This window comes from Tamandua tetradactyla, chromosome 11 (genome assembly GCF_023851605.1).
Source record: "Tamandua tetradactyla isolate mTamTet1 chromosome 11, mTamTet1.pri, whole genome shotgun sequence".
Lineage (NCBI taxonomy): Eukaryota > Metazoa > Chordata > Mammalia > Pilosa > Myrmecophagidae > Tamandua > Tamandua tetradactyla.
Genome location: NC_135337.1, coordinates 26,627,212 through 26,644,429, shown reverse-complemented (window position 1 = coordinate 26,644,429; position 17,218 = coordinate 26,627,212). Strand labels below are relative to the sequence as shown.

At 33.4% G+C, this 17,218-nt stretch overlaps 1 protein-coding gene across 4 annotated transcripts in view; it reads left to right on the top strand.

The window, feature by feature from the left end:
• PTBP2 (polypyrimidine tract binding protein 2) overlaps window positions 1-17,218 on the top strand; it is an 82,040-nt gene that overhangs the window by 41,111 nt on the left and 23,711 nt on the right. For all 4 annotated transcript variants that reach the window (XM_077120177.1, XM_077120176.1, XM_077120174.1 and 1 more), the window contains exons 4-7: window positions 2,480-2,652; window positions 3,575-3,718; window positions 9,341-9,505; window positions 9,594-9,704. In XM_077120177.1, the coding sequence (XP_076976292.1) occupies window positions 2,480-2,652; window positions 3,575-3,718; window positions 9,341-9,505; window positions 9,594-9,704 (593 nt within the window). The remainder of the gene's footprint in view (window positions 1-2,479; window positions 2,653-3,574; window positions 3,719-9,340; window positions 9,506-9,593; window positions 9,705-17,218) is intronic.

Sequence of the window (17,218 nt, the reverse complement as noted above, 5' to 3'; positions counted from 1 at the left end):
TCTTTGGAATCCTCCTATAGATAGTGATATAAGGGCATAGGCAATAGAGGCATGCTCCCTGAGTTTTAATCCTTTTCCTGTGACTTCCTGTCTTTACCACGTAGTAACTGACCATGGGCTGCTCACTAGCTCTTATCGGTAAATGGGGCTGATGGATCATGGTAATGGCAGTCTTAGAATTATCAAGTGTCTGGCATGTAGATAACTTGCAATGAATGTTAAACATTAATGCAAAGGAAAAGCAGTATGTATCTTTTCTGTATTTCTCCTAGAAACCAGCTGCTTTATTCTTTGATTAACTTACTCTGCTCTCTTACTTTTACCTGCCATCCACTGCCCAGGAAATATCCAGCACAAATCCAAAACAGACTATTCTGTTCTCTTTAAAAGTTTAGGCAAGCTTTTGCCTTTAGGGGAACATTCGAAAAATGATTTAAAAGGGAACCTTTATTCCTCCTGTTTGCACAGTGGTAGGTAGTATCTTTATTACGTTTTTTTCTCATGTCCTTGCAGAAGGAAAAGGACAGACCAATTTAGGAGAAACTGAAATAAGATCAGGTACTACACATCTTAGTTATGAGAAGAAGGGTAGAGAGCTTGTAGTTTTCATATCACTGGAGTAATGAAGAGCTAACCAGTAGGATGTTCATGACAGTATACTTAGAAGCCAGAGCTAAGTGCTCTTCTGTACAAAGCCAATGTAGGGGTATTTTAAATGCATTTTCTGGCCATTGAAGTATATAAGTTTGAGTGCAACTCCTAGAATAACATACAACTTAAGTATAACTTGACAAATTATCAAATGAGTTCACATACTATGTCCTAGAGATTACTTCTCTGATCATCCAATAAAGTTGATACCAGCTAGTTCTCAGTTAAGTCAACTCAGGTCACTTTTTAATCCTCTCCTAGTTCTTTTTAATCTTCTCCTAGTTCTGTTAAGTCACTTTTTAATCACTGTTTTACTTTCTTCATAGCATCATTTATCACTATAAGAAATTTATCTTTTTTATTTATTACTTAGTCCACCTGTACCACTAGACTAAGAAAACATCAGGAATCTTAAATTTGTCTTGTTCATTGCTGCACCTCCAGAACCTAGAATAATGCCAGACATCTTGATACTTAGTAAATGTTTAAAAAAATCAGTGAGTGAATGAATTTTAAAGATACATAGAAATCACATGGTCTCAGAATTTTACAGATTATGGGTTCAATGTTTTGGGGAGTTGTTATATGCAAAATGGAGTATACATCTATTTCTGAATGTATAAGGGTCTTCTATTTTAGAGTATGAGAAAGACATTTGAGCCTTTTCCCAAAATATTAAGAACCGCTTATATGGCATAATGAATAGACCACAAGTCCTTCAAACAATTCTGTGTAAAGCATCACCTATTGGTGTGTTTGATAAGAATTTTTATTGAAGGTCTGGAATGAAGGCTGGCAGGTATCTAATTTGTTGACTTAAAAATATGTATGTTTAAAGATCCGTAACAGAGAATAAGGCAGTCATATTCACAACTATTTTATAGTATATGTGTGGACAGCAAAAAAAAAAAAAAAAAAAAAAGAATAGATTGATTAGGTGGTTATATTAACAAATTAGGAGGGGCTCATTGTAGATAAACCAAATAATGTGGATTGACTGCGTAATTATTTTTATAGCATTTCCTTCTTTCATCCCATTTTCAGTACAATGTTTTCCTTCTTTTCCTTGTTGAACAATTTATAATTTTCTCAGGTAAAGTTATAACCTCACTCATTTTTGCTTTGTTTTGTTTTTCACCCATCTTCGTTTTTAAAACGAAGGTCTTATGTTTAAGTACTGTTTTCAAGGATCAACTTAATAATTTTTCTACGTAATAGAAGTGCAGTTGACTTTGGTTAATAATAGGTCTTGTTATCTTCATTTTACAAATTAAGAAATGGGTGTAGAGAGATTTTTTTTTTTTTTTTTTAACATGGGCAGGCACCGGAAATCGAACCCAGGTCCTCAGGCATGGCAGGCAAGCACTCTTACCTGCTGAGCCACCGTGGCCCGCCTGAGAGATTTAAATGACTTGTCAAGAACCTCACTAAATGCTAACCCAAATTTTCAATTTTTTTCTGTATTTCTGTTACTTTGAAATAAGGGGATTAAATTGCATTTTCAAGCTAATTATGTTCTTTAGCTGTTGGGCAATTTAGAAATTACTAGTTTTAAAGTTTTTGCTTATCTCTTGTTACTCTTTATAGTGTTCAGAAACATTATTTAACAGCAGTCTTAAATAGTTTATAACTTTAGTTTCCTTCGTAATTGATGGATGTGATTTTCTCTTCCTTTGAAACCCATTTTGTAATTTTTTGGAAATGATTCAGGTACATCAGTTATGTTTTAAGTTCTTTTTAAACTTTGTTGTCATACAAATAAGGAAAATTTTTATATTTTTACTGTTCATATATAACAACTGTAATTAAAAATTTCTTTTTCTTTCAGCCAATGGTAATGATAGTAAAAAATTTAAAGGAGAAGATAAAATGGATGGTGCCCCTTCTCGTGTACTTCATATTCGAAAATTACCTGGTGAAGTGACAGAAACTGAAGTTATTGCTTTAGGTTTACCTTTTGGTAAGGTGACCAACATCCTTATGCTGAAAGGAAAAAATCAGGTATGCTTCTTTCAGAGCTTATAGAATGTTAGATCCCAAACTAACGTGCTGTTAAAATATAGTAGATTAGTTTTCTGAAAGAACGTAACAGGAATGTTAATCAGACTTCTCTTGGTAGCTGTGTAAGAAACTAATGCTAGGGTGCCAGAGTGCGTGAGTCGCCGTGGTTTTCAGATTCTTGTCTTTTGAAGTCACCTTGTGACATTAACCTAGCAGTGTGAAACTGAAATTGTGGAACATACAAATGATATTTTGTTGTGGCTCTGTTTTTTTGTAGTATCAGAAATCATTGGTGGCAGTTGTAGCATTTTCCTTTAGATTTAGCCCATTAAAATCTTTAATAGCATTAGAATAAATTAGTCATTAATCCTGAATCTTCACTGAATAGATACACCTGTAGCTGGAGGACCTTGGTAAATTATATTGAAATTTTATTTTAAAATATAAAATGGTATCACTTGGAAGAATTTATAAAATTTAATATTCCCTTGAGTGTTAATGGCACTCATCTGACATTTAATTTTTAATTAAAAAAAATTTTTTTTGGTCTATTATACTGTCCCTTGAATAACTTCAAATCTCTATATTTTTAAGGTGAGGAAATGTAAAATTCTGATGCCAGAAACTGACTTTATTTTCTCTCGCTTTGATTGGGGGGAATATATGGGGGTATTTGGGGGATAGAAGGGAATCAGAGGTGGGAGGCAGAAGAGAGTTTTTTTTTCCTGAGTTAAGGTTTAATTCTGTACCTAAGCTTCAGTGAGGAATTTCTAATTTTGCTTGTTAGAACACCAAATGTAACAAAGTTATATTTTAGAGATTGGTTTTTTTTCCATCAGTTGAATAGGTTACACGAATACTGAAGTTTATTTTATTTAATTCATAGTATAAACATTTTTGCTATTTTTTAATTTTATTTCAGGCATTTTTGGAACTAGCAACAGAAGAAGCAGCTATTACTATGGTTAATTACTATTCTGCTGTGACACCTCATCTCCGTAACCAACCAATTTATATCCAGTACTCCAATCACAAAGAACTAAAGACAGATAATACATTAAACCAAGTGAGTATATGTTTGTAAATTATTAATTACTGGATGAATTTTAGTTAAATAGTGTGTTTTAAATGCTTTTAAGGTTCTGTTCAAAAGGAATTCTAGAATAACAGTTTAATATCTGGGGAAATAGAATATTCTTTTTTATTATAAATTAAAATTTTTATATAGAAACCACTTATGGGGTGGGACTTATTACTGTAAACTGTTTGTGCAGTTCTGCTGCTTAGACTTTAAGATACAATGCTATTGCCTTGGGTTATTTGACTTTTGATAGGCCTTAATTTCTTATGGAAAAATTCCTGTTGAAGATGCTAATGATTTTCCTGAGGGGCATAATCTGAAAATGAATGTATTGGTTTCTTTAAAATGTGATATAGAGGATATTAGTTATTTACAATTAATATATTTTTAAAAATAGTTCAAGAATGGTTTCAGACCTAAATACATAAAAGAAATCTAAAATGGATCTGGTTCTTTGTTTTATAGAAAATTTAACAGAAAATAATTCCTCACAGATGTTAGCTCTGTTTCAAAACTATCATTTTGATAGTTTATGAAAAATTAGCTTATGAAACTTTTGGCCTGAAAAATAGAGCTAAATTTTTAGTTAGATGATGATGATGAAGATGATGATTAATTTGGTAATAATTTTCGTTCCTTTTGAACCAGAAATAGTACTTGTAAGAATTTTTCATGAGTAAATATACCAAAAGAAATTGTTCATTATCTATTATTTTTATATCTAGTTTAAAATGGCATTTGCTCTTAGTTTTTTTTTTTTGTTTGAAAAGTTTTTTATTTTTTTTTATTTTACAAAGTTTTTTATTAAAGTAATTCGTGAACACATTCTCAATTTAAAAGATTCACGTGAAAACAAAGTGTAAATAAAGATGGGAAATCTTTAGATAAATGAATGACCAGTGAAAGCCCCATTCAAAGTGACATTTGTTACTGTACTTCAGAGAGGTTTGGAAATAGGCTACTTGTTCCAGTATGGGTTATTCTAAACAGAATGAATAAGCAATGCAAAGTTCCTTCTTTTTTAAAAAAGTTTCTTTTTGCAACCATACTTTTAATTTCTGAAAGCCCTTTAATTGTCCCTAATTCTCCTTTTTGCATTGCAATTGGTCATGTTTTATAGCTTCACAATTTTTTGAGGTTACTTATTACAAAAGTATTTTTTAAATGCCTTGCTATACTCTGGATTGCCTCTTATTTTTTATCTGCTTCCTTCTCTCCCTTTATCTCTTCCCCCACTGTCTCCTCTGTGTTCTCTCATATGTCTATGGATCTCATTCCTCTTTGTTCATATTTCGAAATGGATAATTAGGTTTTATTAAACTTAGATGCTTTTGTTAGGGATAAGTGATAATGAGGTGGACAGTAACCTGGGATCTCCCAGATGCCAAAGGAGGCATTTATTCTGGGCCAGCAAAACTACCTTTAGACTTTGTTTCCTTAAGGGAGGTTTTTGTTGTTTTATGGTGAAAGTGAGTGATAGGGAGTGGTGGGGGATCAGGGAGAGAGAATTTTAGCTGTTTGTTCTGTAAGCCGACTTGATATTAATCCCTTGGCTTTCACCCGTTTACCCTGTGAGTCTGCCAGTTTCTGATCTGAACGTTTTTAGGGTTTCAGTGGCTGCTATCATTATAGCCCCTCCTTGTCATGTGATCTGAGCTGTTTCCTCTTTTACTCTGCCTTCAGTCCATTTTGGTTTCATTCATTTTTTGTATTCCTACTTGATAAAATTATCCTAAACTAATGATGATCTTTCTTTAGGCAAGTAATAGGGTTTCATAGTGGAAGAGAGGCAAATTAATGTGTGTAAATGATGACTTTTATTTTTACCCTTCAGCAAATTGTTTAGTCCTATCAGTTCAGTCACCATATTATCAGTGTAGTTTTGTGCAATCATCCTGGTACTTCAGTAGTTCAGACAACATCACCTGTTGGCAGTAGAACTATACCACTCTCTTAATGATTTTCTTTCTTACATTTTCTTCCTGAATTCTTTCTCCCTAGTACAGCCAAGTTTTGTGTGTGTATTTCTGAAATGCACTGATCTTATTGTTAATTCAATGCAGCATGTCCTTTTTGAGCTTGGGATAAAGGCCCTATTCAGAAGAGATGGATACTGTCTTCTTTGCTTGAGCTTCAGTCCCAGAACTACTTGTAGGTCTTCTAGCCTATCCTGCTTTCTCTTGATTTAAGTCTTTTGCATTTGCTGTGGACTATTGTGGACTATTCCACAAAAAGAATTTTAATTTATTAAAATTGTGGCCTGTTTGCCTTTGTGCTGCCTTCCCACCCCTATTAGGTCACATGACTAATAGTTAAACATCTTCATTTTTTCCCAGATCCACAGAGACTGGATTAGGTTTGAATTGAGGACAGTTAATGCAAGTTAAAATCACAGTGACATACTCTCATACACTTAAACTAAATTAGATTAAAAAGACAGGTAAGACTAAGTGTTGGTGAAGATGTAGTGAAACTTGAACTCTCACATATAAGGTGGGAATTAAATTGGTAGAACCATTTTGAAAAACTTACAGTATTTATTAAAACTGAGTTAAGGAAATTCTTTTTTAGCTAGTAAATCTCCTAATTACATACCTGAAGGGTATATGTGGGCATCAAAAGATATGCAAGAAAGTTCATGACAGGCTATATGTAATATCCCAAAACTGAAGCAATCCAGATGTTCCACAATAGAATATGTTGTGGTCTATTGATTTAGTGGAATATTATTTGGCAGTAAGAATAAGCAAGTTACTGGTACTTGCAAGGCATGGATGTGTGTAAAAAATAATACTTACTGAAAGAAGCCAGACCAAAATAGAACCCATACTACAGAATGCTATTTATATAACTGGAAGTAGAGCATGAGTGTGGTTTTCTGGAATGTGTTGGTAATTATCTTACTTTGCCTGAGCTGCTGTCGCATATACCACAGAGTGGCTTTGGCTCAAATAACAGAATTACCAACTGGTGGTTTTGAGTCTAGAAGTGCAAAATCAAGATAATGGCCAGGCTTGCATTTTCCCTGAAGACTAAGCACTCTGGTGCTTTTTGCCAGCAGTCCTTAGGTTCCTTGCCTAGTATTTCTGCCTCCTCTTACATGACAATGTCCTCCTTTCTGGTTTTATGATTTCAGGGATCTCTCTAAAAGATTTTTAGTGATCCAAATTAAGCCTTGCTGTGGTTCAGTTCACCACATTTTAAGTAAAACACCTTCAAAAAGTCCTTTTTACAGTAGGTTCGTACGGTGCGGATGTGGATTAAGATTAAGAATGTGTTTGTGGGAGTACGCAATTTGACCAACGCAATAATACTGTTATTGATCTTGGGTACTCTTTCATTTGTGATACTTAATTGAGCTGTATACTAATGATTTGTGTCCTCTTCTTTATATAGGTGATTGTTCAGCAAGAAATTTAAAATAAGTTAAATTTTAACTTATTAAAATTAGGTTGGCAGGCTAACTGTGCTCCATTAATTAAAACATATATGAAGTCATATGATATTGATATGGAGAACATAAGTGTTATGCTAAAAAAAGAAGGTGGAAAATAACTAATTGTACTGAAAAAAATTGGGGGGTTGATAATATACATGTATGCTCGTATATATAGATGATATCTCTGGAATGATACCAAAAATATTTGTGAGAGGTGGGTAAAGGAAAGGAAAATGGGTGACAGGGTTATAAGAACACTTTAAATCCATTGTGCCACTTGAGTCAGCATGATCTGTGATTCCTATTTTTTTTTCTTTCGTTTTGTCAACAGTAACAAATGTATTACACCAATAGATTCCTATTTTTAAAAAAATATTCCAGGGTGGGCCATGGTAGCTCTGCAGGCAGAGTTCTTGCCTGCCATGCCAGTGACCTGAGTTTGATTCCTAGTGCCTACCCATGCAAAAAAAAAAAAAGATATTCCATTATTTGAAACAGCAGATAAAAATTTTTCTAATTTGTGATGTTTACATTCTTGTTATATTAGATAAATATATTTTAAGGTACATATATGTAAGAATGTAATCATTAATTAAATTAATGTTGTGGTTAGATACATAAAATACTTCATGTATCTTGGGTTAAATATATTCAAAGATTTGAGTAGATAAACATTGCTCTAGAAATCTTTTTATTGCTATTTATTTTCTTTACTAATATACTTTCCATAATGTAAAGATGTCTATCATGTTATATGTACTTACCTTGTTTTGAAATGTTGTATTTGAATTAATGAATTATATCAATTAATACATAAATTTATATGTCAGAATGTTACTTAATTGGCCTTTAAATTAGGTTTGATTAGATAAGTAGATGGTCTGTTTGAGTCCCAAAACTTATATGGTCCTTTGGTTATATACTGTTTCAGTAAGATGACCATTTGTGTTTGTTCTCATGGGTGTCCTCATGCTTTTGTGCTCTCCTTCCTTTCATTCATCACTGTGCTCTGTTTATATTCTTATGTATCTGTTGGTATATCTTTTTCAAACTACAAAGCCTTGTAAAAATATTTGTCATTATTATTAATAATTATTTGCCTTCATATAGCTTTTCTGAGCCCAATATAGTAGAAAGATATCTGTCAAATAATAACAGGAAAGACACAATAATAGTAAAGGCAGTTTTTCTAGAGCATTTAACCTATAATTTGATTGACAGATTTTCTAAAAATACTTTATTGCTGTATGTTGTATGATATTTTTTCACATTTGAAAATCTCAGCCTTGAAAATGTATCTTACAGTATTGGTTTAATTGGCATTGTTTTGTTAGTCATATATAAAATAATAGTTGATTTATGTGTATATTAGAAACTAGGAAATACATACATGGAAAATACCCTTTATATCTTAAATCGTATCTGAAAATTTTATGTTTTTTAGTAGAGTACACATTAGTTTCTGTTCTAAATTTTTGCTAGCAGAAGTTATATTACAATAGTATGGGAAAAAAAATTATACCTTGAGTATTTCTCGTGTAAGACTGTGTTAGTAATAACAGAGCTTTATGGTAGTTATTTTGGGTAAATCAACAATCTCTTTGTTGAGTATACCATGCACCTGTTTTATAGAGTGAATAGTGTTAGATTGACGTTCTATTCTTCCTAAAAAGTTTCTATTTAAAACATTTTCTGGTTTTGTGGATCAGCCAAACTACATCTTTTAAGAATAAATTACGCTACCTGTCTTTGCTTATTCAGTGTTGATCCCAAAGCCTACATAATTGTTTTGAAGTAAATGCTAGTAGAATGCTTGAGTTTTGTACAGACGGTACCTCATTGAAGGTACTCGGAAATATTTGTTGATTGTGTTCTGGAAAAGAAATGAATAGAGGGTGCATGGTAGAATTCTCACCTGCCATGCCGGAGACACAGGTTGAATTTCTGGTTCATGCACTTCCCAACAAAACAAACAAGCAAGCAAAACAAACAAAACTTCAGCAAGTGGTGGTGCAATAATGGATACTCACATGGAAAAATCATGAAATGTCTGTCACCCCACCATGCAACATACAAAAAAAAAAGAAATGAATAGTATAGCATGGCAAAGTATAAGTAAAAATAATGGCTCTCTCTTGAGTACTTAAATTTTTCTTTTTAATTTTCAGCGTGCACAAGCAGTTCTTCAAGCTGTGACAGCTGTCCAAACAGCAAATACTCCTCTTAGTGGCACCACAGTTAGTGAGAGTGCAGTTACTCCAGCTCAGAGTCCAGTACTTAGAATAATAATTGACAATATGTACTATCCTGTAACACTTGATGTTCTTCACCAAGTAAGTTCATTTTAGTTTGCACATTCATCTGCAAATTGGGGAAATAACAACACATATCAATAATGTTTTGATTTTAATGTTTCAACAGATATTTTCTAAGTTTGGTGCTGTATTGAAGATAATCACATTTACAAAAAATAACCAGTTTCAAGCTTTGCTCCAATATGGTGATCCAGTAAATGCTCAACAGGCAAAACTAGTAAGTCTAAAGCATCTTTTGAGATAGTGCTATTTTCAGTGGCTGTTAGACAATAGCTACTGTTATGAGTGGTAGGAATTGGTGTCATGAGGTATTAGAAAATGTTAGAATTTGTCATAAAAAAGAAATAAAAAAAATTATACCTGTAGTTACTTCTATAATATGTTTTATATTTTGCATTTTTGCTCAGTTTAGTTACAGAAATTTTTTACTCTTGAGATACCAGGATTGTGTTACATATGCACACCAGTATAAGATTTTAAATAATATCCAGTGGGAAAAAGATTCGGTAGTTAATTTAGCAGTGGAGATCGTTTGGCTGATGTGGCTCAATACAGATGTGGTTCAAATGCTCTGATATACCCTCAGTTTATTTAAATTATATCTTCTTTATGTTATTTTAAAAAATTACATTTAAGCAAGATTAATTTTTCTTGAAAGGGCTTGCAAGTTAGGGTGTTCTCCTAATTACCATGTATATAATTTTAGGAAGATGGAGAAACTTATTTCATTGTTAAATATTTTTTCACTTAAGTGAGATTTCATAAATTAACCTATCAAGACACCCATGTGATTTTCAGAACATTTTATTTTAAATCTCGTTTTAAAAGACATGTTTTCTGAATAGTTTTGTAGTCTACATTTTATTCACATTTAGGTTTTTTTTTTGTGGTTGTTATATATGAATGCTAAGAGACTATTAAAAGAAGTAAAATTTTCTCATGTTGTGGCTACCATTGGAAACTGCATACCACGTTTTTGCTTCCAAATGCCCTAATCTTCTATTTGTGTCTTACTTAAATCCACCTTTGTTCTATGTCTTTTTAGCTTCTCTGAGCCATGTTATCTCACTGCATATTTCTTTAGTATTAAGTCATTAAACCTGCTGTCTTTACTTACCTTTGTCTTACTTGCTGTTCTTCATTTCACTCTTCCTTTGACTTTTACTTTCAGACTAATTATGCCTCTAATACTTCAGTATTTTCTCCAGAATAAGATTCCTTATATTAAGCACAGGCTATTTTCAATTATTGTTTCATTCCATTTTCATCCTCAGAATCTTATTCAGGGAGCATAAAAAATAGCTTCAGGTAGCAAAAAGGCTATCAGTAATAATAGCATAATTGGAATAGTTTACCAAGTGCTATTATTCATTTTTTTCCTAACCACTGCTCTGTGTTGTAAAAAGAACAGGAATTTTTCCAATTTCACAAGTAGATGCTCAGATTTAAAAAGATAAGTTACTTGTCATAAATGCATACTGTTTGTAAGGTAGATATTTTTTCGGTGTACCTTTCAGATAATTTTTCTTTCCAGTATCTTGCAATTGACTGCTTCCCAGGTTGTATAACCTGATCTTACTAAGTTTTCCTTTTCAAATATAGGTAATAGTTAACCTGTGTTTTTTGGGTTACCAAGTTAGTGTGGTTCAATTTGAGGTTTGATCAGTAGGGTACAATCTAGCCACTGTGATCTCTTGACATTTTTGATACTCCCAAATATTTTTAAATATAGTGCATATTTTTCTGGATGTTGAGTATTTTCCTTTCTATACCTTGTTGTTCCCTTCTTATCCAGAGAAGAATATTTGTTTATCTAAAGGACCAGTGAAGTAGAATATGATTAATAATCATGCTGCATTTGGGCTATTGTTTTTAATTCATATGTGTATTTTGCCTGAAGTTATCTCTTATTACATTTAACATCATGATAAAAGTACTGTTCATATTTTTATCAAGTATTTGAAATTTTCATTTAACCAGTTTTCTATGCACAAATAATAAGCATCCTTTAAGAAGTCAAACTACAGATATTTATGAGTGTACATATTGTGAGTGTATATCTGTGAGTTAAAAACCAAAAAAATACTTAAGTTCCCTTTTTTTAGTTTGTATCCTAAACTTGCTTGCCCCATTTTCTTGTAATCTAGACTTCTTGGTATCTAGGCTCTTGAGTATAAATAGATAACATCACATAATCTAGCATTTGGTACTGGTTTAAATTTTTGATCACCAGCCGTCTGTAGGCCCTCTAATCTGCATGAATGTTCTCTCCAAAGTTGTCCAGTCACTGTGTTCTCTCATTTTTCACAATGGCTTTATCATAGAGATTTCCCCTTCCACTATGTCCTTCCTCACTCCCACTATGACCATGCCTGGTGCTTCACAGAAAAAATAAAAGCTATCAGATGAAGCCTCCATCAGATTTTCTTACAGAATCTGCTTATACACACACTTATCTTTATTTTCTGATAAAAGGCTCAGTGTTTCTTTATATAAGGCCAGTATGCACTGGGTCTTGTCCACGCCTCCCTCCCATGTACATTGCACAATGTAATTCCCTCTTGTAATTTTCTTTGTGTTGGATGCTTCTCATTAGTGCTTCAAGCATGCTGAAGCCCCTCCCATGTTACATGAATTTATTCTTACCTCCACCTGTCTCCGTCACCCTTTCTCTCTCTCCCTTCTCTTTTATAACTAGACTTCTTAAATAAGCTTTGTTTGCTGTTTACACTTACTTATATCTCATTTCTCTACCTGATGTGTGATTTGGTGTACCCATTTATCCAAATTGCTCTTCCCAGTGTCACCAGCGATCCACCATTCAATCCTTATTTTGCCTAATGTCTAGATAATATTTAACACTATGTACCACACACTGTTTCTTAATATCCTCTTTTTTTCCTGATTTCTGACTCTTCACATCTAGATTTATCCTAACTCTTTGGCTGTCTCTTCCTTGTGACATCCGTCCCCCTTCTGCCTGGGGAACTTCTTCAGCTGTCACAGCTCAGTTACACTTCTGTGACTGGCAGTGTGCACATCATCTTCTCTAGCCTAGACCTTTTTAAGAGACCCACGCTAAGAATCTAGAGAACCATGGGATACCTTCAAACCTAGCAGTTCAATCCAACTCCTCTTTTCTTTCCCCTCAGGGAGAAGCTTGCTTAACCTCAGGTGTTCCTCAGGCCAGTAATGTGCAAGTTGCTGACTTGAATGTAGTTGACAAGCCAGGAAACATGGAGTCATCCTTTATTCCTCTTCCTTCTAGTTCAATTAAAATCGCCAAATTTTAATTGATTCTAGCTCCTGAGCTTCTGTTGAATTCGTCCTTTTGTATCCAATTTTTCTGCTACAACCCTAGTCAGTGCTATTAAAAGTGTTGATCTGTGATGGTATAAAGAGATGTAGCCAAAATACAAATCCGCACACTTCTGGCTACAGCATGCTTAATGTTGATATTGATTTAAATTCTGGCACACACTCCTTAACTTCATGCAGATTGACCTGGGCTGCTGGCCCAAGGACCACTGTTTGAGTAGCACTGATTTTAACATTATCCTTTCACTCTGGATTTGCCTTTTGACTAAACGTAATGCTCTGACTTAACCTGATTGTTTATCTACACAGTACTGAGAATGATCTCAACTTAGTCCTATTACTTCTCTTATTAATAATACCCTTCAGTTGACTGACTTTTCCTCTTAAGGATAAGGTCCACAGTCCTTAGGCTTACAAAATCTCTAAATCAGTCCTCAGCTTGCCTCTCCATTGTTAACTTCACACCTCCAAAGCTATATGGGACTCACTTAAATAGCTTCATTATGCTGTTGTATTTTTTTTGTTTCATTTAATAATACTTTGTTTCCTCCTTATCGCCTCATGTCCAACTGCTGCTTATCAGAGTAGTCTTCCATGACTGTTCAACTAGATTAGATCCTTTCCTTTCTTAATTCATATCACCATATATCAAGTCATAAATTGTTTGTTAACAATTGTTTGTTAAAAATGTCTGTTTTCTCTGTTGTATGAGTTAGAAAGTAGCAAGTACCAAGTCTACTTTGTTCTTTACTACATTCATAACAGTATGCATGCTTATCTTGAAATATTAGGGAATTTTTTCCTATCACAACTTTCCCAATGCCTGATAGGCTGTAAATCTCTACTCTTCAACAACATTGTATGTCTCAGCATACTATAAAATGAGTTGGCTCTAAATTTTGTAGTTTACTTGTTAAATTTATATGCTTAAAACGGTGGCGATCATATAAAATTATAGGCAAGGATTACGAGTTTGAGAAGCAAATCTCTAATGGCTACCTCTCTGCTTCTAGTGATAGTTTTTCAAATGAATGAGAGATGACAAAACATCTCTTACTAAGCATTGGGAATCCATTTAGCAGGCCAGGAAAATTTATAGTGTTCTTCAAAGCATGTTCCAGAGACCACCTGCATTCTTCTTACATAGGTTACTTATTTTAAAATGTTCCTATTTGGCAGTTCTGATTTACCAAATCAGAATCTAAAGAGTTGGGGTCGTGGTAGTCTGTATTTTATTAGGAAACTCAAGGAACCACTGCTGTGTGAACACAGCTTTGATTGATAGAGCTAATCAAACTCTTTCTGCATACTACCTGTATCATTTTTGACAAGTATGTTCTGTTAATTGGATTTTATGATTATTATTATTAAGAATTTTCTTTTAAAGAGAGTAGCAGTTCAGAAGAAAAGCAGATAAGCAGTGGAGATTTGTTAGTGAGGGTTAGTGGAAGGAATCCAACAGTCTCCTAAATTTGTCCTGACATTGGTTATTGAAATCCAATCTGTTGAAAACCTCGTTACCCATAGGAGATAATATGTTTATTGAGAGTTAATATTCAGAGTCAGCATAATCACAAGCCATGGTAGTAATCATAATCTTCAAATAAAAAGTAAATGTTTTCCATGATCTTTACATTTTATAAGATAAGAATGCACCTTATACCTTTTACAAAATCTTGTTTGTTGGCAAACACTGTTTTGGACCAAAAAATAGGCCTTCCCTTGACTTACTAATCAAGCTTTTACGTTTTTGAGGAGAAGAATTACATACTCCATAAAAATATCACAGACTTCATAATAGTGAGACCCTGGTGTAATCTTTCACAAGGGGAGTTTAACAGCTGTTTTATGCAGCCCTGAAATTATTAACACATGAGTAGAAAATGGCTCTTTTTATCTTATTATAAACAGATTTCCAAGAGCATTTTTTTTAAAATTAGGAAGATCTGTAGTTGACATTGGATGGTGACATTGTATCTTTTGAAGACCCTTATATGTGGTCATTTTATTTTAGCATATAAGTGGGTTGTTTCTCATTATTGAGTCCTTCCAGGAGACTGTTTTTCATTAATTGTTAATAAAAATAAACATGAGATAAATATTTGCAGCAGTAAGATCATGCCATTCATTCTTCATACTCAGTACTCATTGCTTTATACAGATTCTTTAAGAGACCTAATGAAATCATCCTTTCCCATTTTCTTGGATAAGGATTCTCTTTGGCATCCGCTTAATTTTAGAGGTCTGCTAGTGTTTAAATTAATGAATTCTGCATTCATACGGCAGGAAGATTTATGATCAAACCGTTGGCATTAGGATGTTTTAGGAAAAGCCCACCTGATTTACTAGTCTGGGATTCTTTTATAGTGGTACATAATTGTTCTGGCTTATTTTACTGACATAAAACCATTTTTTCATCCTGGATTTTTTTTTTTTTTTTAATAGTTCTATCTGCTGAAGCAAATACCATGAAATGGGTTGGCTTTAACAGTGGAATTAATTAGCTTATGGTTTTGAGGATAAGAAAAAGTCTACATCAAGGCATCATCAAGACGATGCTTTCTTCCCAAAGACTGGCATTCTGGAGCCAGCTGCCTATGATCCTTGGCTTTTCTGTACCATGGCAGACAGGGCGCATTGTACATGTCTCCTGGTCTCGCCTTTCTGTTCTGTGTTCGGTTGATGTCCAGTCTCTTGCTTTTTGTGGCTTTTTCTCTTTCTTAATTATAGGATTAAGACCTATCCTGACTGTGGCAGGCCACATTTTAACTGAAGTAAGGTCATCAAAAGGTCCTGCTTTCATTGGGTCATAACCACAGGATTGGTTTAAATTCAAGAACATGTTTTTCTTGAGTATATCAGACCACTACAGATTGTTGTTTTGTTTTGCTTTTTTAAAATTTTTATTCTAATAACATCTATACATTCTAAAATTTCTATTTACCTTCAATTATACAATTCAGAGGTGTTAATTACATTCACAAAGTTGTACCACTGTCACCACCATCCATTACCAAAACTTTTTCCATTGCCCCAAACAGAAACTCCTACCCATTAAACATTAACTCCCCATTCTCCACATGACCCTTGGTAATCTGTATTCTAATATCTGACTTTATGAATTTGCATATTTTAACTGTTTCATATACATGAGATCATATATCTGTCATGTTCTGGATATTGATAATTTTTCAAAGCTTCTAAAAATTGGTGTTATATATTTAGGGAATTTGGAGTTTAAAGTTTCCCTGAGCATTTGTTAAATCTTTCTCTCTCACCAATCTCAAAAAAGTAAGAGACCTAAGTAAGTGGTAAACATAATCAAGATAAAGGGGCAGGAGTTTCCTTGTGGCTTTCCGTAATTTCAATCCACATGCATAGTTTCAATGTGCTCATTTATTTGTGTACTGACCTAAGTTTTGATTATCATAGTTTAGCCACAGTTCTTGTTTTTACTTACACCCTTATCTTTCCCTGTGAGTAGATAGATTTGGAGGTCTTTCTGCAAACAGTAAAAACTATTAGAAATCTTTACTCCAGCAATATCACTGCATTCTTGATTGCTAAGCATAGGACTGAATTTTGTGCTACAATTTCCTTGGATTTTGCAAATACCTGAGCTTGAAGTGACATTTGTTGAAATATTCTTTCTTGCATGTGTATTTTATTTTGATCTGATTTTTTTTTGTACCTTTGTTTGTATTCCCTTAACTTCAGTTGACTTGAGAACGCCTAGGTTCCTGTTTTCATCTCCTCTGTTAACAGACTTTAAATTACATAATATTATTTGCTGATTTCTAGCTCTTTCACCTTAGATATACTTGTGTATCTTCTTTCTACCTACATAAAGTTTTTGTTGTTGTTTTAAGTTATAAGGAGAAAAGTCAAAGGTTTATTAGAGGGCCTTCTGAAAACTGGCATGTTTGCCTTAGGCATTTGGCAGTATCAGTTAACCTCAGTATGGCTTGAAAAAAAAACTTCAGCCCCAAAGAAATTTCACTGATGTTGTTGTTAACTTAGTAAGTCAGTATTTTACTTTTAGCACTAATTTAGGTACTATGACTCAAAACCAGATCTTTAATTCCAAGATATCTTTTTCTCTTTAATGTTATTGAAGTAGTCACCTAAAAGTAAATTATGCTACTCAAGTAAGTACTCATATTGTGAGGGGACGTAGATTCTATTTCTTGGCTCACATTTTCCTTATAGGAATGCTGCATGGATAAATGAACACCTGTCTTTGCTTAGTACTTTGCTTGCTTTTATAGCTGGGTATTAAATTAGTAGCTGTATAATTCTGGCAGATAGAGTTAATATTTGGTGCTGATAGGTTTCTTGCCTAACCCAAATGTAATTCAGTCCCCAGTGTGTGTGTAGTTCCTTTTGGTGAGTGTTCACCAATGCTGTATTGAA